The sequence below is a fragment of the Caloenas nicobarica genome, chromosome 18 (genome assembly GCF_036013445.1).
Source record: "Caloenas nicobarica isolate bCalNic1 chromosome 18, bCalNic1.hap1, whole genome shotgun sequence".
Classification (NCBI taxonomy): Eukaryota; Metazoa; Chordata; class Aves; order Columbiformes; family Columbidae; genus Caloenas; species Caloenas nicobarica.
Window position 1 is genome coordinate 4,635,691 of NC_088262.1, and position 21,933 is coordinate 4,657,623.

At 54.2% G+C, this 21,933-nt stretch overlaps 1 protein-coding gene across 6 annotated transcripts in view; it reads right to left on the minus strand.

The window, feature by feature from the left end:
* The window catches only part of ITGB4 (integrin subunit beta 4), a 34,652-nt gene that overhangs the window by 12,158 nt on the left and 561 nt on the right, over positions 1-21,933 (minus strand). For 2 of the 6 annotated variants that reach the window (XM_065647552.1, XM_065647547.1), the window contains exons 1-27: positions 15,154-15,513; positions 12,400-12,491; positions 12,011-12,093; positions 11,391-11,492; positions 10,766-10,970; positions 10,139-10,235; positions 9,784-9,955; positions 8,871-9,134; positions 8,371-8,460; positions 8,110-8,232; positions 7,792-7,959; positions 7,437-7,513; positions 7,054-7,265; positions 6,662-6,765; positions 6,393-6,491; positions 5,608-5,734; positions 5,346-5,465; positions 4,745-4,851; positions 4,414-4,447; positions 3,808-3,996; positions 3,224-3,327; positions 2,742-2,800; positions 2,124-2,147; positions 1,820-1,968; positions 1,557-1,736; positions 864-1,012; positions 312-516 (exon numbers count right to left, since the gene is read on the minus strand). In XM_065647552.1, coding sequence (XP_065503624.1) covers positions 312-516; positions 864-1,012; positions 1,557-1,736; positions 1,820-1,968; positions 2,124-2,147; positions 2,742-2,800; positions 3,224-3,327; positions 3,808-3,996; positions 4,414-4,447; positions 4,745-4,851; positions 5,346-5,465; positions 5,608-5,734; positions 6,393-6,491; positions 6,662-6,765; positions 7,054-7,265; positions 7,437-7,513; positions 7,792-7,959; positions 8,110-8,232; positions 8,371-8,460; positions 8,871-9,134; positions 9,784-9,955; positions 10,139-10,235; positions 10,766-10,970; positions 11,391-11,492; positions 12,011-12,093; positions 12,400-12,491; positions 15,154-15,158 — 3,340 coding nt within the window. In that variant the 5' untranslated portion in view covers positions 15,159-15,513. Of the gene's footprint in view, positions 1-311; positions 517-863; positions 1,013-1,556; positions 1,737-1,819; positions 1,969-2,123; positions 2,148-2,741; positions 2,801-3,223; positions 3,328-3,807; positions 3,997-4,413; positions 4,448-4,744; positions 4,852-5,345; positions 5,466-5,607; positions 5,735-6,392; positions 6,492-6,661; positions 6,766-7,053; positions 7,266-7,436; positions 7,514-7,791; positions 7,960-8,109; positions 8,233-8,370; positions 8,461-8,870; positions 9,135-9,783; positions 9,956-10,138; positions 10,236-10,765; positions 10,971-11,390; positions 11,493-12,010; positions 12,094-12,399; positions 12,503-15,153; positions 15,514-19,153; positions 19,184-20,884; positions 20,917-21,933 lie in introns of those variants that run through there. The other 4 variants (XM_065647551.1, XM_065647550.1, XM_065647549.1 and 1 more) reach the window with 4 other exon arrangements.

The following is a 21,933-nucleotide window of genomic DNA, read 5'->3' on the forward strand; positions in this document are numbered from 1 at the left end:
ATGGCGAGTGCTGCGCCTCCTTATTTTTACAGCTTTTTATTCAAATCCCCAAGGAAAAGGAATGAAAAATCCACTGTTTCCTTTTGCAAGGTAGATTATCCATCTTCTTCCCATCCACTGTCTATACCCACTAACGCCTCTAGAGGGAGGCCCAAATCTACCAGTCGGAGCTGGAGGAACCTCCTCACCGCCTGTTCTTTTGAGTGAGGAGCAGGGCTGGAGCTCTGTACACCACCTCGGGTGGGCTGGTCTCGTGTGGGGGTCCCACACCCCGTGCTGCCATTTCCCACCTCTTGACTGCCAGCCCCTACCTGGGTCAGCGATGGTCACTGTGGTCTGGGGGTATCGGCCGATCTTGGCGCCATACTTGGGATGGAGGAGGTCGACTGCGAACTGCTTGAGCTGGGAGTTGTGCAGGAGGGTATCTATTTCGGTCAGCTCCAGCAAGGGGACCTGCACCTCCTTTCGGGTCTCCCCGGGCTGGAAGACCAGGTCGCCCTCTGTGAAGATGTAGTCCTGGAGGAGAACAAGACGTGTTATTGTAGCCCATAGCATCCAAGGGAAGGCTCCCAGAGAGCTCCTCCTTATCTCCCAGCGAACCTCCACTTGCCTTCCAGTGCCTGCAGCTCAGGGGGCAGCCGGTACCTTCTGTCTCAGGTACAGGCAGCCTCTCATGTCCCCAAGGCACAGGGAGCAAAGGGATGTCTGCTCTTGTGCCAACCTCAAGCCTTGGGTCTCTCCTCTCCCAGCCACATCCCCCTTGAGCCCCATCAACTGCTCTTCTGCAGCCCCAGGGCTGGATCCTTCCCAGCCCTCTGTGCCCGCTCATTCCTGCCTGCCAAGGCCAGGAGAATCATCCTTACCCTGCCGTTCTTGGCAGTGAGATCTCGTGTCCTGTACGTGACTTGGGATTTCCCATTTTCTATGATCTCCCGGAGGACAGGGATCTTGGCTACCTTATCAAACCGGCTGTGGGAATAGGCTGGCTGCAAGAAGGTGATGAGGCTGCTGGCTGGAAGGGAATGTGTAGAGCAAATACGTGAAGAATCACATTACAAACATGCAGGTGTCCTCCCCCTCAAAAGAGTTCCTATCATCCGTGGGTGTGAACTGTGTATGAAGTATTACTGCATGGGCTGGAGGTTTTATCAGTCCTGACTCTTGCTCCCTGCTCAAAACAACCAGATGGGAAGCAAAGGCAAATCTCTGGGAACATTCACCTGCCCCAAGAACAGCATAATAGCAAAGAGGGTTTACTTCAGCGATTTATGAACTGGAGCAGCAGAGGCATACGGTCAACCCTGTATCTGCCACTTGTGGTGGTCAAAAGTTTGGATCTCTGTCACCAGGAATGACAACCGTCCCTTGGATGCTTTAAAAGATGCTCTAGTTTAGACCCAGGTGACTTAAGAAAAGAGTCACCAAGCAAGTCTCTGACCTGTGACCTGGGGGAACTCAGATCGGCAGGCTGCACCCCCCTTAGAAGCCACACGAGTCCATCTGGACATGGGACACATAAAAACCCTCCATCTTGTGCCACAGTTGCAGCCCTTCACCTTGTTCCTTGATGATGGTGATGTTGACAAGCCTGCGCCCAATCTCTGCAATGCCAGTGGGGACATCGATGGCCTCCACCTGCAGCTGCTTCTCATCATCGTCATCCTCCCTGATGAAGAGTGGGACACGGACATCAACCAGCTCCACGGCCTCTTGGAACTCCACCATCCCATGAGCATCTGGGGAAAGGGACAATGGTGAGGAGTGGGAAACGTGTCCCCCCAGCCCCAGCCAGGGGTTAAAGCTGGGCTCTGCTCCCTACCTTGGTCTGAAGTTACAGTGTAATAACCCGGAGAAACCTTCAGGTCATTGAAAGCCTCATGGGAAACATGCTTTTCCACCACTTTGATGATCTCTGGCTTGGCCGAGCGAGGGGCGGTGAGCACTGTGTCCACAATGGTGTGGTCCTGCCTGCAACCAGTGGGAAGAACAAGCTGGGTAAGAGCTGAGGCCATCTCACACAACAGCTGGAGGGGCTACTGAGAGCACAGGGCATTCAGTCACCCCACACGTGTGTGTGCAAAGAGGGAGAAGCAGCACAAGAGAGGGCTGCAAGTTCCTCTTACCTTTTCCCAGAATTGGGCTGTAACCTGGGCAGAAAAAAAAAAAAAAATTCAGAGTGACTAATACATTTGAGGAGACAAAGTTCTGTGTGAATCACAGCCTGTGCAGGTCTGAGCTGCAGCAGCTGCCCTGCAGGTGCCAACTCATCCTGCAGAACCTGTGGCCCCATCGCATGTTCCCTCCTGCCTGGCTGCTCCCTCCAGCCCTGGTTTCCCAGTGCAATGAGGAACGTGCCCACAGGGGAGATCACATCTGGTCAGAGTTGTGGGGAGGGGACACCACTCCCTGCTCAGTGCCAGCATCCCAAGACTCCTCCATCCTGCACCAGGCACTTGTAACTTTGCACAGGGCTGAAACTTTTGAAGACAATGGGAATTTTCCCAGCGAGCACCGTGTGACCAGGATTTGTCCCTGTCTGTAGGAGTCTCAGGTCCAAAGCCAGAGGCAGCTGAGATCACCTGCAAAGCCAGGTGGGCTCTGCTCTGCAGCCCCGATGGGTGAAGCACCACATCAGGCTTGTGCTGGGGGTGGCTCACAGATTTCACACCCCAGCTCTCCATCCACTCCCTGGGCCCTGGGGCAACCCTGCCCCACAGGAGGTCTCTCCCCCAGTTACTCACCTGAACTTGGTCTGCTGGAGCTTGTGGCAGCCAGGGATGTGCTTGAAAACCTCATTCAGCTGCAAGGAGCAAGAGGAACTCTTACACCATGTCTCTGTGCAAGCAGATGCTGCTGCCAGCAAACACAAGAGCCCTCTGGCCACCCCCAGGTCCTCCCCGCTCGCCCTGCCACACCAGGCAGGGACCATCACCTCTTTTTTCCCCAGAATATGGCAAGAGGCCAAAAACTGAAGCCAAACAGGAGCTTCAGCCCACGTGCCCTGAAGCAAACCTCAAATCTCAATGTGATGCTTTGGTAAATCTCACATTAATGATCTTAATATCTGTGCTTTTCTTGGAGAGAAGAAAAATTGCTTCTTCCTTTCAAGAGCTGTCTGGGTTCACAGGGAAGGGGCTCTCCCCTTTCCCCAGCATTGCAGATTCCCCCTCAGTGTGGCTGTCCCCCAGTCCCACCCCAAACCCCCTCATCCCCACGTTCATACGTTCTCTTCCACTTCCTTGCGCAGCTGCTCACACTCTCGGGTGTCCAGCTTCACCAGGTTCTGCGTGAAAAGCCGGGTCAGCCTCAGAGACAACCCGTAGGGAACTGGAAAGAGAAATTCCCAAGTCAAACGCCTTCCTTCTTGGCCAGAGAAATCACCCAGCCAAGAGCTGGAAGCATGGAGACACGCGTGATGCTCCGTGTCCAGATCCTGTATCACTTGTACCCAAAGCCCATGGCACCAGCAGAGCAAATCCTCTGAGAACTGGAAGGCTAATGCAAAAGCTCTCTGCCAAATCAAGCAAAGGAAACTGCAAGGTACAAAGGACACATGCAAGGTACATCCACCATGCAGTTGTCAGGAGGTCCCCAAGGCAACCACCTGCCCTGCTACAAGGCTCGACACAGAAACATGCTGCTCAGCATCCCCCAAGATGGAAACAGATAAAGGAGCACCCTGCCTTGTAACTGGGCTTGAAGGTAACACCATGGCTGCTGGAGCTGGGGGTTACTTCCAAGCATTTGTGTCCTTTATGGCACCCACAGCATCTCCTCTCCGCCCTGTCCCTCAGAAGTGGCACTCACCAAGATCTTTGGGGTTGGTGGCTGCAGGGGAGGTGAAGCCCTGCTTGTGAACGTTGTTGTTGATCTTCCAGCGGACTGTGTCCCGGCCCTTAAGGGATCCACTACGGACCATGGGGGTGTCCAGATGGTCAGAGGACATGAGGCTGTGGCGAAGCATGTAATGGTCCTCCTTGAATCCAACAGTGCGACCTGCAGAGCCAAGGGCAGGGTAAGAGTCTGGGCAGACTGGGACAACACCAGCCATCAATGTCCCAACACCAGAAACTTTGTTTTGAGGAATCTTTAGGTCTTCCACCATGCTAAGGGTGTTGGGATGCCCGGAGTGGAGTGGGGTGGAGAGGGCAAGGGGTGTCCATGAGAGCACATCACATCAGTTAGGCATTACAAGTGACACTGGTCAGGGGAGAGCCAGTAGTGAGATTCCCAGCAGGACACACCAGGGTGTGGGGCAGCAGCTCAAGGGCGCCGTGGCTCTGGCTTTTCCCCTGACCCACCTCCCCAGCTCAGAGAGGAGAAGGAGAGACACTCATCCCAGCACACACCCCCTCAACCCGGGAAGGCAGTGAACCCCACAGACCCCTCTCCCCCACTTCAAAGGGCTGGTACCTCGTGCGCAGCAGGGAAGCAGGGCCAGGCAAGCCTAGAAAACAAATGGCCAAAGACACCATCACTTCGTGGTCAAGGGCGAAAACCCCACCGTGTCTTCAGCTGGGGGGATTCATATCAGCAGGGATGGGTGGGCAGTGGATGGATGGGGCTCTGGAAGCTGATTTTAGGCGGATATCCATTCAGTGAAATCCCACAGCAACTCAAGTTGGCAACAGCAGCCCTGGCCAGTTTGGCCCTGCTGGGGGCTGGGTGAATTCTAGAAATTTGCATATTTTTGGCCTTTATCTGGTCCTCCCCCCAGGCTGGGGCAGCTGGCTGAGGCACTGACCTTGCAGCAGGCGCAGAACCTCCAGCAGAGCAGCAGCAGCAGCCCCAGGAGCAGGATGAGGAAGATGAGCAGCGGGATGAGCCAGAGGAAGCTCCCCGGCGGGCACTCTGCAAGGGACAGAAATGTCACCCCAGGGCACCAGCAAGGAGGGATGGGGGAGGCGGGGACAGAGGGGAAAGGCTGGACCACAGCAATATGAGGGATGGAGGAGCCTAGTTAATCTTGGGAACTCCTCCCTTGGTGCTCACAATGAAACTAATGTTCAGAGAGAACTATCCCACCTCTCTGCAGACATCCAGCCATCCCGAGGGGCTGTTCAGCACCTCGCAGGTCTCCCTGCCCATACCAGCAGTGACAAGGCACTGATCTCTAAAGGTGCTGGTCTCTGAGGATGCTACTGTCCACCCCCTGCAGCTCGTGTGACAGCCGATGTCACCCACCCCTGTCAGGCAGGATGGTGGGCAGGGAGGTCCTGCCAGCAGCTGACCCCTCCCAGGGGCACAGCAAAGGGACAGAGCAGGATCAGAGTCACCATGTGCGCAGGTCACTGCTGATCCAGACCCCAGGCTGGACCATCCCCTCCTGCCAGGTCCCTACTCACCTTTTTTCTTCTGCACGCGGACGGTGGTGTTGGGGAGGACGGTGGGGTCTCCCTCCAAGGTGTAGTGGTAGGTGCAATCATCGTCCTCATCTTGGAAGGAGCAGTACTCGCTGGCCTCCTCTGCAGACAGAGAGAGGACATGATGGCAAAGTCATCAGGACCAGGAAAAGCTTGAGGAGCAGCCCCACATGCACACACACAGGGCAGGGCCCATGGGAGACACATCACACGCGTCTGCACCCAGCTCTGCCTCTCCTGGTACCTTTCTTCAGCTCTTCCACCATCTGGATCTGGAGGTGGCACGTGCTGCAGTTTGCTTTCTTGTTGCCCGTTCCCCAGGCCTGGCAGCGAACGCAGTCCCGTATGCTCTCGCACACAGCCTGGAAACCCTGAGCAGAGAGACAAGGTGGGATGGTCAGGAGGCAGCTCAGGGGAAGCGAGAGAGGACATCGCCTCCGAAAGGCAAAGGTGGAGAGGCAACGCCATGTCCTCACCCAGCTTCTAGGGCAAGGTCAAAAAGAAGAATCACAGAGAGCAGTTGGCTAACAAAGCCAGCTCCAAAAAATCCTATACCAACAGCTGGCATTTGGGCAGTGCCTAGATCTTCTCCTAGGGTTTTAGGGGGCCTTCCCAAAATACAACCAAGCCAGTTTTCTCCACTCCCACCATGGGATTAGCCCATGTTTGTCAGTGGAGAAACTGAGGCACCAGGCCATGAAATGGCTTTTTCCAGTCTCGAGGCACATCAGAACAAGGCAGGAGCTGAGTCTCATACCTCTGCCCTTCACCAGTGTGCAGATAAACACAGATGGACATTCAACAGCCGCTGCTGGTGAACTGGACGGCAAAGCAAGCCCGTGGCTGCAAAGCAGCTCCCATACCAGACCCTTCCTGGCCATGGAAGGCAGAACAGGCAAGACTAACCCCTGCTCAAGATTTTGCTCCTGACCAAGATGTGCCTTCATCTCTGCTTTGCTTTCCTCCCCCGGAGACTCTGCATCCCAAAAAGAAGTGACAAACCCAGAGGGACCCCAGGCTGAGCCTCACCAGGGAGTAGCTGATTTCACAGGTGGAGCTGGTGTACAGCGAAGCCTTGTCACAGATGCACCTGCCACATTCACACCTCCCGTGGTTATTGCAAATGCCCTGGGAGGGAAGAGGAGACGGTTGGTGTCCGAGAGCAATTGTAGACATGCAGCAGCACTGGGAGTCAACAAGGCGCCAGCTCCCAGTGACCCTGAGCCTTGGGCACTGGGACAATTTGCTACAGCCCTGCCTGGTTCGGTCGTCCCTCGTGCAGGTGGAGCAGGACCTACCCCTCGGCTGTCGATGCAGGTGTCATTGCTCGTGGGACATTCACAGCCTGGACCCTCCCAGCCGCTCTCGCACACGCACGCGCCCTTGGAGCAGCGACCGCGATCTGTGATGTGAGAGGAGGAATTATGCAGGGACCAGAGCTGCATCACTCCCCTGGCCCTGCCTGCGGGCTGCTCTGGCTCTCCTGCTTTTTTTGGGGTGCAAAGAGGCTGCAAACAGACTCCACAGCATCCTCTCTGCACATTTTCAAACACACAGTCCCCGCAGCCCATGGCTGGTCATTCAGCTCCCTGTGTCAGTGCCACCAGCCCAGGGACACCCTGCCGGTGCCACAGGCACAGCGCACCCCACAGCTGGGAGGAGATGTTGGGGGCAGCGGGGCTGCTCTCACCATTGCAGAGGAAGCCAGAGGTGCGCGGGCACTGCAGGACGTCGTATTGGCAGAATGCCCCGTCGAAACGCTGCGTCAGGTCCTCAGAGTAGCACTGGCACTTCCCGCACAGGCACTCGCCCCGGCCCGAGCACGGCTCCACATCCCCGGGGCGGATACAGGCTTCGTTGTTGGGGGACGATGCTGGGGAGCAGTCGCATGTGTCCCCTCGCCTGGTGGGGAGGAGATGGTGCTGAGAGAGGTGGGAGCGGTGTGCAGGACAGCAGAGTCCTGGCCTGGGACTGCACATGGGTGGGATGCCCAGGGCACAAGTGTGTGTCACTGTGGGTCCCCAGACCCAGCAGGGACCCTGGGAGGGATATGGAGCTGGACAAAGTCCTTACCAGCCTGGGTGGCAGATGCACTGTCCACAAGCAAAGTCCCCGTGGAAGCTGCACTTGGATGAACTAAACTCTTGTTGCTGTAGGAGAAGGGAGAAGAGGCATTGCCAAATGGGCTCAGCTGTCCCAAGACCACTTCGGGAACCAGAACGGCAGATCTAGGGGCAAAGTTTCCCACAAGACCAAGTTCTGCTCTCGGACAACATGCCCAGCTTGGTGCAGGCAGTGGTGAGGATCCCCTTGGCCAGGCTGAGCAATAATGAGGGGTCAAGCAGTACCCACATGCACCAGCCAAGGTGTTTCCACCCCAGGCTGGCCAGGAGGAGGTCACCTCTCTGCAGCACACGCCCCCACATACCTGTTCACAAGGGCACACATCACAGATGACAGAGGCTGTGACTTTGAGGCTGTCGCTCAGGGACGTGGGTTTTACGTGGATAACTCCCTGCCGCTCTCTCTCGGGGAGGCTGCAGACGTGCTGCCCACCAACGTACTCAAGGGCCTTCACACGCACATTGAACTTGCCCTAGGAGGAAGGGATGTGCCACAGGGGTGAGCCAGCTCTGCTGGACCACAGCTCGGCCAGACTGACCTCAGATGAAGATGGAAGGAGGGACGCAGTGGAGGGCTCAGTCCCCAGCACACACCTCCCCTCCGGGGCCATCCAAGGACTCACCACTTCTCCACGGGTGATGTGGAAGGAGCCAGATTCTGTCTTTTCGTACATCAAAGAGGTGAACTCTGTCTTCATGGCTTTGGGGACAAAGTCAACTCGGATGTCCATCTTGGAGCGGATGCGCTGGGTGGCAGAAGGTAACCACAATATGGATTTTCAGCAGTACACCTGCAACCACCTCCTGCCTCCTCTCCTGGGCAGGAGGTGCCCACCCTCTGCCTTCCCTGGGAGGAAGAACAAAGCCCCAGAGAGCACCATTACCTCAAAGGCTGTGCGGAGCAGCTCCACAATGTTGGAAGAGTCCTCCTGGAGCACCCCGATCTCAGAGATGGGGAAATACTTGTGCAGCTTCTGCAGAGAGACAGGAGTCCCCTGAGCCAAGGCCTTGAGAAACCTCCTCTAGCACTGAAGTGGGCTCTGCTTTGAGCAGGGCTTGGACTGGAAACCTCCAAAGGTTCCTTCCAACCTAAATCCCTCTCCAGCTCTATGTCCCCACTGCTTTACAAGAAAGAGACAGCAACATGGGGAGACCTCTAGGAACTCAGATTCCTGCACCCAAAAACACACTTTGAGACGTCTCGCAACTCAGAGCAGGTGCCCAACATCCTGTGGCACCCTCCCAAATTATCAAGGTGTTGGTTTAGCACTTGCAGACAAGAGATGGGAGAAGACTCCCTCCTCACAGCCAAGCTGCAGGAGGAGGAGCAATGGTCCCGGAGGAGAGGTAAGCCCATGTGGCACAACCACTGCTGTCTCCTCACCTCATAGTAGCTATAGGAGTGGTTAGTGACAGCAAAGATGGGGATGATGTTGTGTTGGCCCAACAGGCGCACCAGGGTGGGCACCGAAGGATAGTCCTGCTTGGTGTCATACACGTAGGTGCCACTGGTGTCCAGGTGACATTGCTCATCATTTCTTGCCAGGATCCCTGCCAGGACGTTGGTACCATCAGCTTCATAGTGAAAGGCAGATTCAGTGGAGAACACGAGCAGGTGAGTGCTGTCCTTCCTCCAGCCGATCTTATCCTACAGCCGGGAATGGGGAGAAGGGACATTTATCTCTGCACCCACCAAAACACTGCACAGCACTTGCAGCCATTGGCAGGAGCTGGAAAACACAAGGGGCAAGGCACCACCTCCATTTGGCAGCAAATGCAGTGGGCTACATGGTCCTAGGAATCAAAGACAGCAGGTGTCCTCTTTCCCCATCTGCACCCCCAATGCACAGGATGTCTCCCAGCCACTCAGTGCCAGGCACATGTATGTACAGGGAGCAAACCCACGCTTTTTTGGATGTGTTTGGAGCTGCGCTCATCCCTCAGCCCAGTGGCCAAGCCCAAGTGGGCTGTTTTCCAGGGAGCAGAGTGTCACCGCTGCGGGCATGGAGGGGGACAGAGCAAAGAGCACACACAGGGTGCTCAGCAAGGAGCTCCAGAGATACACACAGATGGTCTGGGCCCCAGGAAAATTTGGGAATGCAAAGCAACTCGGCAACAGGAGTGTGCAGCTGGGAGGGCAAGAACTGACTGTAGCTGAATGTACCATCTGGGCTTCTTGGCTGCCTCATCAGCTGCCCAGCGTGCTGCTCCTTCGCTCATCACCCACTATCAAGAAGATCCACCCATTAAAAACAAAGCCCTGCCCATACATCTCCTGCATCCCTGTCCACCCGCACCTTGCAAACAGCAGTCTGCAGGATGGCATCAAAGCCACCCTCGGGGGCATCCAGGTTGCCAGAGATGCGCTCTTTCCTGAGCTCCTGGCTGAAGTGGTTGATGTTGCTGGTCAGGCGGATGACGTTCTTGAAGGAGAAGGGGGAGTCGGCATTGTTCCAAGGCTCACGTAGCCTAGGAGAGAAAGGGAGAGCAGTGTTCTTGCAGGGGGCAGGAGCAATGGGATGCTTGGGTGTGAGGAGACGAAAGGCAAGAAGAGCACCCGGGGGCTGGGGAACCCCTCAAGGGATGGAGAAACAGAAGGCACCCGCCCTCCCCTCTCTGCTCCCATCCCGGAGACCCATCAGCTTCACTCACTTCTCAGGTCTCATGTCTGTCTGAGGGGATGAGACTTTGTCCACAAACTTGCCGAATCCAATGGTGTAGTTGGATGTCAGGGCTTGTAGGAACTCCGCTGGGAGAAAAGGAAGGGAGGGAGGAGTGGACATGTGAATAAAGAGATGCCTGCAAGGTTGCTGCTCTAGGATAAGAAATCCTTTCCTGAGCATCATCACTGCTGGTCAGGTCTTAGATAAGACTCCCAAACTGTCAGCTTTTAGAGCTCTTTGGGCTTGGCACTTGTCTTTTTTGAGGTAGAAACTTATATCACCTTTGGTAGCCCCTTTCCAAGATTGGAGCTTCTGCAATAACACACACCATGCCCATAGGTACAAGATACCAAAGCCACCACACAGATCAACTGTGCAGGGGACCAGCCCCCATGGTGGGCTGAAAGGAGAGCGCACATGTGATGATTCCTGCAGGGCCAGGAGAGACATCCCCACACAAAGCAGCAATAATTAGAAACTCTAATTAAAACAGATGCCTCTCAGGGCTTCAGCAGTTGCATCCCTTTCTCTGGTGCCTACAGAGAACTCACAGCCACGGGCAGGAGCGAGCTGCCTGCCTGCATCAGCACAGGAGCTGGCTCCCCTCTGCTCTCACCTAGGTGCTCGCCCATGCTTTTGAGGTTGTCCAGATCATCAGACATAGAGTAAGAGAAGTCCATGAGGATGTAGAGATCCACAGGGCTCTCCAAGGGCTGGAAGACATCCATGTTGAAGTTCATCTCCTCTCCAGCTCGCAGGCGCATGAACATGCCTTGGGGGGACACCTGGGTCCTCTGCAGGGATGTGTTGATGCTGAAATTCTGTGAAGGAAGTATGATGTGAAGGGGACGGACTACATCTCCTGTGCAGATGCAGTGAGGAGGAGGCAAGAAGCAGGGAGACACGCGGGAAGGGGAAAGGCAGGGATGATCACACTCCCTTCCCTCATGTACAGCCGGGGACCAAGGCAGCCTCTCCCATGTCCATGTGTGCCCAGCTGGGCACCTCCTCCAGACCCTGGCATTTTGCTTACATCTGTTTTGCCTGAAAAGCCACCCCAGCCCTAAGCAACCACAGCTGGTTACCAACAGGTCCATCAGCTAGCAAAGGCAGAGCATCCGTTTTGAGTAGACCCTACATAAACAGAGCTGTGGACTTTGTGTTTTTCCTGCTGAAGACTCTAGAGAAGGACGAAGGACATGAAGGACACTGAGGAGAAGGGCTGTGTCCCCAACACCCACCTGCTGGGTCCGCATCTCGCCCCTGGTGTAGACGATGCTGGCCTCCCCGCAGCCGTACCGCAGCAGGTTCTCCCGCAAGTCGCAGCGAGACTCTTCAAAGCTCTGGCAAACGAGCAAGAACAACATTACAACCACAGAAAGCAACAAATCTTCCATGCAGGGGGGGAAAGCTCTTGTCGGGAAGCAGCATCCTCTGCTGAGACCATTAGCAAGCCTTTGGGAGCAGGAGAGGGATAGAGAGATGGGGACAAGTCTTGCACAGAAGAGCCAATGTCCCCCAGCAGCAGGGAAATGTGACCACCAGTGAGTTACTGGGTTGTCAGGGATAAGACTCTCTATCCCTTGCACACGTTGTTTCAGATCTGGCACGCTGGCATTTTCTGATAAACCCCTGCATTCCTGCAGGCTTGCCCCAGACTCCCCTTTCCTCCTCATTCGTCCGCACCAAAGGGAACCCACGTCTCGGTGCTTCCCAGCCAGACCAGCTCTTTGCAGAGAAAAGCCAGAGCCAGAAGGTGACGCTGCTCTTGGGTCCCTCTCCTGGTTTTGGCTGGGGGTGGTGGGTTCCCTCCATCTGCAGGGTGGGAAGCGGAGCTCTGCGCTCCCCTGCAACGTCTCACCTCGTCGGTGCAGAAGGAGCAGTCCTTGTCCACTCGGATGCACTCGGTGCAGCTCTTTGCCCGGGACAGCACACAGCGGTTACCTACCGGGACAGATCAGGGCGTCAGGAATGGGGAAACGCAAGTGAGCCCTGGGAGGGTGCGACAAAGGCTGATCCCATTCCCGGGAGAGGTTTTGCCTTAGTGGTTAGTGGAAGCTGGCTACAAAACAGCAGCGGGGTAGCAAGAGAGGGGCCCCAAATGCTGGGGAGAGAGAATGCAGGAGGAAAGACACACAACAGTTCTTATCTACGTGAGGACTGGCATTTCTGGAGCCCAGGAGGGGTGCACAGACCCCAGGGGCAGCACCAAGGGGAGAACTCAGACGGACCTACTGCGGCTGCACTCACTTTTGCTCCTTTGGCAGAAAGCGGTGGCACAGAGCAGGGACAGGAGGAGCAGCCCAGCACACGTCCGTGGCGGCACATCCATCCTCTTCCTCCTGAAACACATGGATCGCAACATTGCAGAGAGCCAAGAGATGGAAACGGTTCCGGAGAGGATCGGGGCAGCTCCCACAGAGCCCCTTCCCAGCCCCACCGGGCTGGGACAGCCCTGCCCGCCCCAGGGAAGCCACCATCTAGAAGCAACCGCTGAGCTCAGCAGAGCAGGGCACAAAAAGCAAAAGCGAGAGCAGCTTGTCCTCTGCTCAGGCATGTGCAAAAGGCTCAAAGTCCCCAGCAATGCCAGGACAGGGCAGCTGCCACACCACAGCACCCCTGTACCCAGAGTTCGGGTGCTCAGCTTGAGGGCTCCCCCAGGACAGGTGCCAGGCTGCTCCCAGCCAGAGCCCAGCACTATCTGCACGTGTGAGCACCAACCAGGTCAAGACCTTGCTTTTCCTGGTGGGTTAAGGAAAAAAAGAGAGGAGGAAAACAAAGTGACTGTCTACATCTCTCCCCAAAAGCAAAACAGACCCCTCCCTTCGGCTATTTCCTATCGCACTAAGAGTTTCCAGGATGGTCGAACCAACAATAAATAGAGGGTGAGGCCTTGGGAAATGCCAAACTCGGAGCTTTGGAGCTGCTGAATGGATCCCTGGCCTTGAGAGCCCAGCAGCTCCCCTCTGTCCTGCCCAAGGCAGCAGCGTCCCTCACGTGGATCCAGAGGCCAAATCCTAGGCAGAGTGAGTCATCCTCCCTCTGCTTTCCCGCACAGCTCCCTGCAACACCGACCGTCCCCAGGTCAGGGTTTTCACATGTTTGGCTTTGTGGGGGTCCCTCTGGCCAAGCCCCTGTGCTGGCTCCAAAGCCGGCAGTTATCCTCGTCCCTGGACATGCCCATGACCTCCTTCAACACCAGTCCTCATGCCACCACTTGCTGGCAAACATCATGTCCCTCACCACTGAGACAAGGAGCTTTTGAAGCCAGGAAAATCCCCTTTTCCCTTGCTCCACCCCAGCGAGCTGTGCCAGCAGTGGGGAGATGCCAATTAGAGGTGAGATGAAAGGGTGGGGAAGTCCATCGGGCCCGTCGAGGGAAAATACAGCAAAAACATTCCCTGAGCGCTCAGCAAACCGCCTCTCCCATTGTGGCAAAAGCCACAAGGAAAGGTTTGGTACGAAGGACCGGATTGCTCAGCTTGCACACTTCTCTTCCAAGGTAACCTCAAAGCACAGACCTAATTCATCCTTTAATCACAAGTCAAGGAAGAGTCACCAGGGGATGGATGGACACACCCCGGGCCTTGGTCACATAAGCTGCTGTCACGTCTTTCCAAGTGCTGAGATAAAAAGCCATAAAACTCAGCACTATATTAACGTCCTGTTGCCCTGTGAGCCACCAACCTCCAAGGCTTTGGCTGGGCAGTTGCCAGCGGGCAGGGCACTGGTGGCACCGAGCATTGCCGCTGCCGGCAGCAGGAACATGGCCGGTAATATTTTTGCAAAAATAAGCAAGCAGCCATGCCTCAATGTCAAAAGTGTCCTCTGGAAAGGAAAGCACCGCTTTCACTTCAGAAAAGCTGCGGGGCTTTGGTTGGATTTTCATGACATCAGCAACAACAAAAAAAAAGCCGTTGAGTTGTGCAAAACCAAGGAACGAAGCGGAGCAGCTCCCAGCTGCACAGAAACATCCTACCCTGTCCCAGAGCACCGCTCTGGCCTTTCCTCCTGCTCCCCCAGCCTTTGCCTGCACCTCGGCTCAGCCCAAAAACCTGCTCCAGAAAGACCCGAGACGGCGGCACCCTGTGTCAGCAAAGGACTGGTGGCTCCGGTACCATCTCCTCCTTCTGCCCCCCGGGCTCAGGCAGGGGGGACCCCAAGGGGCAGAACCCCCAGGGAGGTCAGGACCCTGCCCAAACACCCGTGCAGCCCTGGCACCCTCCTGTCCCCGCTGTGCTGCCCCACGTGTTGCTCCCGGCACGTTCCCTGCCCCTTTGCCCCCACGAGACGCCTTTCCTCTCCCTCCCCTCCCCGCATGCTCCTCATTCCCTTTTCCACACCTAACCCACGCCTGTCAGCTCCCTCACACCAATCCTTCTGTCCATCCATTTCCCTATTTCCCATGCAATTCAGCTCACAAATACCGACACCTGCAGCTCAGCAAAGCCCTGAACCCCGACTTCCCTGTAGCCTTTTCCTCCAGGGACCTTTCTCCCCTCGCCGGGGTGTTGCACGGAGCCACCCATTCTGCAAAACAAACAGCCGGACGTTTCACCTGCGGAAGCTTTCCCTGGGTGCCAGCTCCAAGGCACAAGTGCCTTTTCCCCTGGAAATGGGGCGGACAGAGAGGGCAACCTTTGAAATCTGCAACAGATGGTCCCCAAAGGGCTCTGCTCTGCCTTACCACCCCCACCTCCACCCCATAGCCCCCCACCCAAACACCTTCAGAGACAAAAAACACCCCATGCAGCCGGGCAAGGACCTGCTCACTCACAAGCTTTGCCCTTCCCAGCCAGCCGAGAGGCACAAGACGGTGTCCGACAGCCAAAACCAGGGGAAAAATGGGGAACAAGCATTTAGGGACCTGAGCCCCCTCACTCCACACCCTGCCTACCTGCTCACCCAAGGAGCCCCGCACTTTATTTTACCCCTGGTTAATCAACGGCGCAAAATTAAAGCCAGCTGGAAGCTAAAGAGCACAGATGAATTAATTCCACAAACCTCATTAGCGCTGGGTCTGACTCAGTGTCCAAATCCTCTGCTGCAGCCCGAATAACAGGCACCCACACAACAAGCCAAGAAATTCTTCCAAAGGCAAGAGGGGGAACGCGCTGCTTCGCTGCCACAACTTGATTTCCAGCCTTTCTTCTTTTTTTTTTTTCCCTCCCTCTCTATTTTCTGTCCCTTTTCTCTTTCCGGTTAAACGTCAACTTCCAGTCCGGCAGGGAGGGCAGGCAGCCGGCGCTCCCACATACCTCCCCGCTGATTTCTGTACCCTCCAGTCAAATATCGACTTTGTTCTCACTCCCCTCGCCGTCCCGGAGCTGCCACCTCTCCCTCCCGGGGGGCTGGCGGGGAGGAAAGGTGGGAGTCGCGATAAATGAGACGGGATCTCAGGTGAGGACGAGCTTTATCCCAGCTGGAGAGGGAGGAGGGGGTGCCCATGACTCAGGGCTTGGCATTCCTCCCTCGCACACCTGGCCAGGACGGCACAGCCTGCGCAGCCACCCCGGACCCTCCTTCCCTCCGCACAAGCACCGTCCCACGGGAAAAGGGCTGAGCGGGGGGTGGGAAGGTGCGTGGAGGGGGCGACGGGCAGCGTGGGCAGCGTGGGCAGCTCGGCTTCGCCCCCCTGCTCGGGGCCGAGCCGAGGGTGCTCCCCAGACCCCGTCATCGCTGGAGGTTTCTTCTCCAAATTTCCCACTGTCGCGAGTGCGGGGCGTCACCCCCAGCACCCAAGTCGCTCCGAGCTGAAATAGCAGGTAAGGTCCTGCTGTGACAACAACCGAGTCCAGCTGCAGTACCTGGTTTGCGAGGAGGACGGAGCCGCATCCCGCTTTACCCAGGGCACAAGCGCAACTGCCCAGCTTCTCACCTGTACCAGATCCAGCTCCTGAGTCAATGCAACCCCTTGTCGCATCATCAGACTCATCCACACCTGCTCCTCATGCATCCCACCGTGGTCCAAGGACCAGCAACCCCACCGCTGCATCCAGCCCTCTTGCCGGGCTGGATCCAAAACCCCTTCCCCGGTCAGAGGAGGGTTTGGAGCTCAGGTGAGGTTATATTTGTCATCCCACAGCACCCTTTTGTTTTCGAGTTTGGGGTTTATCACGGCTCAGAGCTGGTCGCACCTCCTGCACTGCATGGTGCCGAGCATACCTGTACCGGAGCAGATGCAATGGCAGAGGCTGCATTTTAGCTCCCCCATCAATCCTCCCAAGGAAAACTGCATCCCCTCAGCTTCAACACAAACAATAGCAACTGCCAGATGAAAAAGTTGCATATTTCCTGCCTGCCTTGGAGATTAAAAACACAAGCAGGGCAATTTTGGCCTCTTTATCAAGATAGCAGGACAGAGGCTGCTGATCAACTCCCTAATGATGGTGACTGAGCATAGATTCAAACGAAAGTGAGAAGGATTCCTTTCACTACAAGAAATAGGAAGCTCAAGTAAATATGTGTAAATGGATTAAGCCCCAGGAAAAAGGAGGACGTGCTCGAGCCATTAAAAACCAGCAAACGGGAAACAGGTAGGGGCGCAGCTGAAGATGGCCCAGGCAGTTTGAGTTCGGTATTTCCTCGTTTCCGAACGCTTGACTTGGCAACCTCAACATTACCCCGGCCCTTTTGGAGAAGTGATTTCCTATATTTAAAGAAAAATTCTGAAAATTAAGAGGGTTTGTTGTTGGGTTTTTTAAAACTGCAACAGACATTTACTTCAACATGACAGCTGAGACATGAGGCTCTGATGCTCCAGCAGTGGATGCTGGTGAAGAGCAGCTCGTTACCATTAAGGGGCTGAAGGCAGAGGGACCTGCTCTGCCTTTAGGAGCCACAGAGGCAGAAGATGATGTAAAATGTTGCAGATGGAGGAAAACTGGGCTTCGGACCCCAGTGCCAGAGGGGAACGTGTACTGGTGCTCGCAGACGTGTCTGCTCACCTCCCCTGGTCCCATCCGCCAGCAGCACCCAGCTCCCGTCAGCTCCAGCTGCCTCCCACTGCTGCAGTTAAAAAAGTAAATTTAGCTACAAGCAATAAATACATTACTAAATATAGTATTTTAGTGATACGTTGCCCAACAGGAACCCTGGAGCCAACCAGCAAAGCTTGGGAGCAGCCCATTTCCACCACGACTTTTGGTGTCCTTGCTCTCCGGCTGTCCTCTTTTCTCCACCTGAGATGGAGGATGTTTACATTGCCTCCTCTAAAGTATCTCTGGTCTCATCTACAGACACCCCAACAGCCCCAGGGCTGCCTGACACCATCTCCCTCCCCTTCGTCCCTGCAGCCTGGAGCAGCCAGGCAGGACCAGCTCTGCTCAGCATCTCCAGCTGGGAGAAGGAGCCCGGTTACACCCCACGGGTGCTGCCAGAAGAGCCTGAGATATTAATTATGCACCTTTCTCTAAGACATGTCCCCACAGCCCCTAACAGATCGCTGAGCACATGGAACATGACATTTCCCAGAGACTTGTAACTGGGCTGCATTTAAGGTATTGATAAAAGGTACTTCTCTAATATCAAGACAACTCCACAGCTAAACATTAAGGCAACAAAGCAGAGAGGAATCAGAAATGCTCAGTAAATGGTCATAAGAATTCAGCAGGTTTTCACTTCATCTTGTTTTTAAAAACCAATATTTTTGTTTTATGGGTTGCCTTTCAGTCAGCTTCTCCAAGATACTTCCCCCGGGGAAGAAGAATACCCAGTGAGCTCAAGTTTTTGCCTTGGTTCAGTACCCTGCATTCACTGCCTGCTGAATCAGGCTTTTACCACCCAAATTTTCTGTTTTAAGCAACAGAGAACAGGGACTCTGAAGAGAAAGGATCAGCCAGTTGCACTGCAGATGGCTCTACCAAAGCTCATGGCCACGTACGTGATTGACCTCAGATTTACAAATCACTGATTTTCTGCTGTGGCAAAGTGGCCTAGAAACTTTTGCCCTAGGAGTGAAAACAAGTTGGTTTATAGCTCACACTAAATTATTGCTTTCTCTGCTTAGACTACCAATCTGACTGCCAATTACAAGTTATTTTAGCTTTAATTCTTCTTTATTTTTTTTCTTTTTAATGCCACGCCAGCTTATACAGAACTTTTCTTCCTTCTCTGCTACCACTGCAGTGTGCCCGGAGATTGCTCTGGGGCTCTTCCTGCGTCTCTGTTGAGCGGTGACAGCCAAGATCCTGCTGCTGGGGCACATTCATCTCCTCTTTGAATTCTGCAACAACACACACTGCTGCTAAAAGAAAAACAAACACTTGATCCCATAGCTGCACTGTACACTGCATTGACAATAGCCTGCTGTCTAGTGTAAGTTTAAGGAATGTATTATTAATGTACATTAATGTGCATATAATTTATTGCATTAAATTATGCCTAATATAATTACCCAGGTAATTAAAAGCGCAAGATAGAATTCTCCCATCATCTCTTCCTCAGCCTTTCCCCTAAAATAGCATTAACTACATGTCTGTTGTTTTGCAATGGATGTTTCTTGTCATGAACACACACCTAAAGGAAATCTCATTGCTGAATGTCACGGATGCCCATTTACCTCCAGGATGGACCAGCAGCAAGAGGTAAATGGGTCACGAAAAAATAAAAAAAACCCAAAACCAAACCAAAAAACCCAACCAACCAACCAACCACAAAACCCCACAAAACACAAGAGGAAAATGTTAGTAAAGGATCCAGGATAAAACTTCAGCCTACGACAACCCTCACACTCAGCCAGGGAAAACGGGACCGTCCAGGGTTCCATCAGTGTCTTACCCAGCTGCACTTGGTGTTAGGTTTGAAAGATTCAGCAAGACAGCCCATCTTTCCTCCAGTTTGTGTTGGCTGGACCCTACAAGACAATAACGTGGGCAAGAGTCTTGTGAGGAGCCGGGTGACACAAACGAGGAGGGAAGCTGGACTGTCACCTTCTGTCATGCTCCCCGAGCACCGCAAGAGGCTACACAAATGGGAGAGAGGTTAAAAGGACCAGTAACTTCACCTTTTATCGCCGCACCAAAAGTCAGGCTTGTTTTCTTCCTGATGCTGGTTCCTACAAACATGGCAGAGGACAGACAGACAGACGCCTTCTATGCGAAAAGGCAAAACCTTTTCTTGTGAAACCCTGGTGCTTTGCTGTTTACTGGCAACACAGCACGAGCCCAGCCCCAGCCCAAGACAAGTTTCAAATAAACAAAGACTAAATATTGGAAATCATCGGTGTCCATGGTTCTCGCTTAGAGCAAAAGGAAGGAAGTCGACTATAAACAGAGGAACAGCAGCACACGGCAAGGCTCCGCGGTGGAAAACTGCCCTGGAAGAGCGATGCATGAAAATGCGGGTGTAAACATTCCCCAGAGGAAGAGGAGACTTCGCTGGAACCTCGCTCCCCCTTCAAGGGTCTTGTACCGCAACAGTAATTTATTTATTTTAACGTTAGGTGGTCTTGGAGAGCCCTGCTGAAAAGGATCTTTCTCTGGAGGTAACACCACTGAGCTTTCCTGGATTCACACCATTTAAGAGGAGTGAGCAGCCCATACACCCTGATAACTTTCTGGGCACATTGCAAAGACCAGGGGGTCTCTGAGGGGCTTTGCAGAAGCTACAACTTCTCGTCTGCAATGACAAAGAGCTGGAAAGGAGCTCACGCAGGTGTTGGCTGAAGCAACCACCTCCGCGCTGCCAGAGCCGACTGTGTCACCAGCAAAGCCTTGGCACAGCCCAAAGCCCTGGCAAGAAAGACGTTTTCTTTCCTTTTTTTGTGTGTGTCTCAGTAAATAACCCTTATAAAACAGACAGTACAGCAGCAATCCAACTAAAACACAGCTCCAGGTGCTACGGTTTGAGGTGGGGCTGGCAAGCGCTGCCCCTCCCCACCTGCTCCTTGGGTTCGGCAGCTCCCAGCGAGACAGAAACCAAAAGCGAGTCCTAAACACACAAAATCCCTTCCCACAACAGCATCAAAGGAGGGCAGATCTCTAAATCTCAACAAGCAAATAGGAAAAAAAAAAAAAAAAAAAAAAATCAACACCTCAGGGCACGGAGGTGGGAGAAAAAGACTTCAGAAGGGAGGGTGAGAGCAGAACCAGCTTTGCCAAGGATGATTTCATGACTCCCCTCCCTCCAGCAAGCAGCCCAGCGTGGCAGAAACACGCACCTGAGTGTGGATCCTCCGCTGAGACAAACCTACCCAAGCTGGGAGACACCCACGCTTAAAAAGGCAGAAAGCAGAGAGATCTGTGGTTTTCAAGGAGCACGAGCCTGTGTATTCTCAGACTAAGGAACAATGAAAACAGGACCAGTTTTACTCTCCCGGGTACAGCGAGTCTCCTCTTGGGAGGAGAAGCAAGAATGAAAATCTACAGCTTTTAGGAGTCAGAAGTGCAGCCCGAGCAATCGCTGTTGCAGCCGTAGCACAAAGAACGTTTTAGCCATGTGAGCTGGGAGTTTGCATTAGTGCAGCGGGCACAGCTTGCAGTGCTCAGGAGCTATTTAAGCCACGGGCACTTAAACACTCAGCGTTGGCTCCTGTGCTCCGCAGCCATCACGCAGCCCTGGTACAACCACAGCTGTACAAATTTCTAAAACTAGCCAGACCTCCCTTTTGAGGGCTTCAGGTAGCGGCTTCATGGCCCAGGAAAGGATCCTTGTCCCTCGGGCCATCGCTCTTGTCCACCTGCAGCTCCCTGCACCTTCCCCAGTGCACAGACTGCCCACAGCCCAGCGCACCAACCTGTACGATCGCGTTCTCAGAGGTAGGAGACAGGCTTTTGCCCAGAATTGTGGTTTCCAACCTGTTTATCCATCTATTGCTTCCGATAGCAACGCACAAAATAAACAAGAGCAGCGAGCTATTGTGCTGCCTGCGAGTTTGTTATACAATGGTTGGCATCTCCACTCCAGCTTTTTGGAAAGGAGAAAAAAAAAAAAACCAACAACAACACATCAAATCATGCATGTTTCAAGCGCCCTTCTCTGCTGCGGACAGCAAACACTCAAGCCGTGAGAGCTCAGGCCGTTGCTGCCAGAGCGCAGCCCCGTTCCTGCAGGTCTCTTGCAGAAGCCTGTTCCTGCAGGAGTTTGCAAGCTGCTGCTCCAGGTGCCTCACTTCAGCAGAGCTGCTTTTAGGGAGTTTCCCCCTTATCCCGCTATGCAGCATCACCAAGCGCAGCTGATCAGCATTTTCCTATCGCTCCAGCGTTGCTGGGTGTCATCACTCCCAGCAATGCAGGAGCGAAACGAGCAGCATTTCTTGGCTCTAGCTGTAAAGGTTGCGAAGGAATCCAGAGGTTTGGAATGACTGTGGAGACTGCAGGGCACATGGAAGAGGAAGGGGTGGAGTGCCAGCATGTGCACTGTGAACAAGACACTTGCACTTAAACAACGTTCAGTAGCTTCTGTAGTTAAATGATTCACACCCAAGAACTCCAGCGGTCGCCCCTTTCAGGTGCCAAGCAGCAGGCTGGAGCCCAGCTTCACATGGCACTTTCTTGGTTTATTTATTTTTTAATCAAGTCCTTTTTCTCTTCCTGCAAACCTATTCCTCTGGTTCATGTTCAGCTGCATTCTGATAGCAGCCTTCAAAAAAAGTTCCCACACATTTTGCTTTGCTGCTCCTCTCCCCTGATAAAGCATGCAAAGAAACAAGTGCTGATCTGCTTAACTAGGTGTAGAAATATTTCCTTGTAATAGAACTAATTCATCTAGCATGGTTGTTCCTGGTGAGGATCACGAGTTACTTTTACTGCCTTGTCAGTCAGCTGCAGCTATTCACTTCCATGG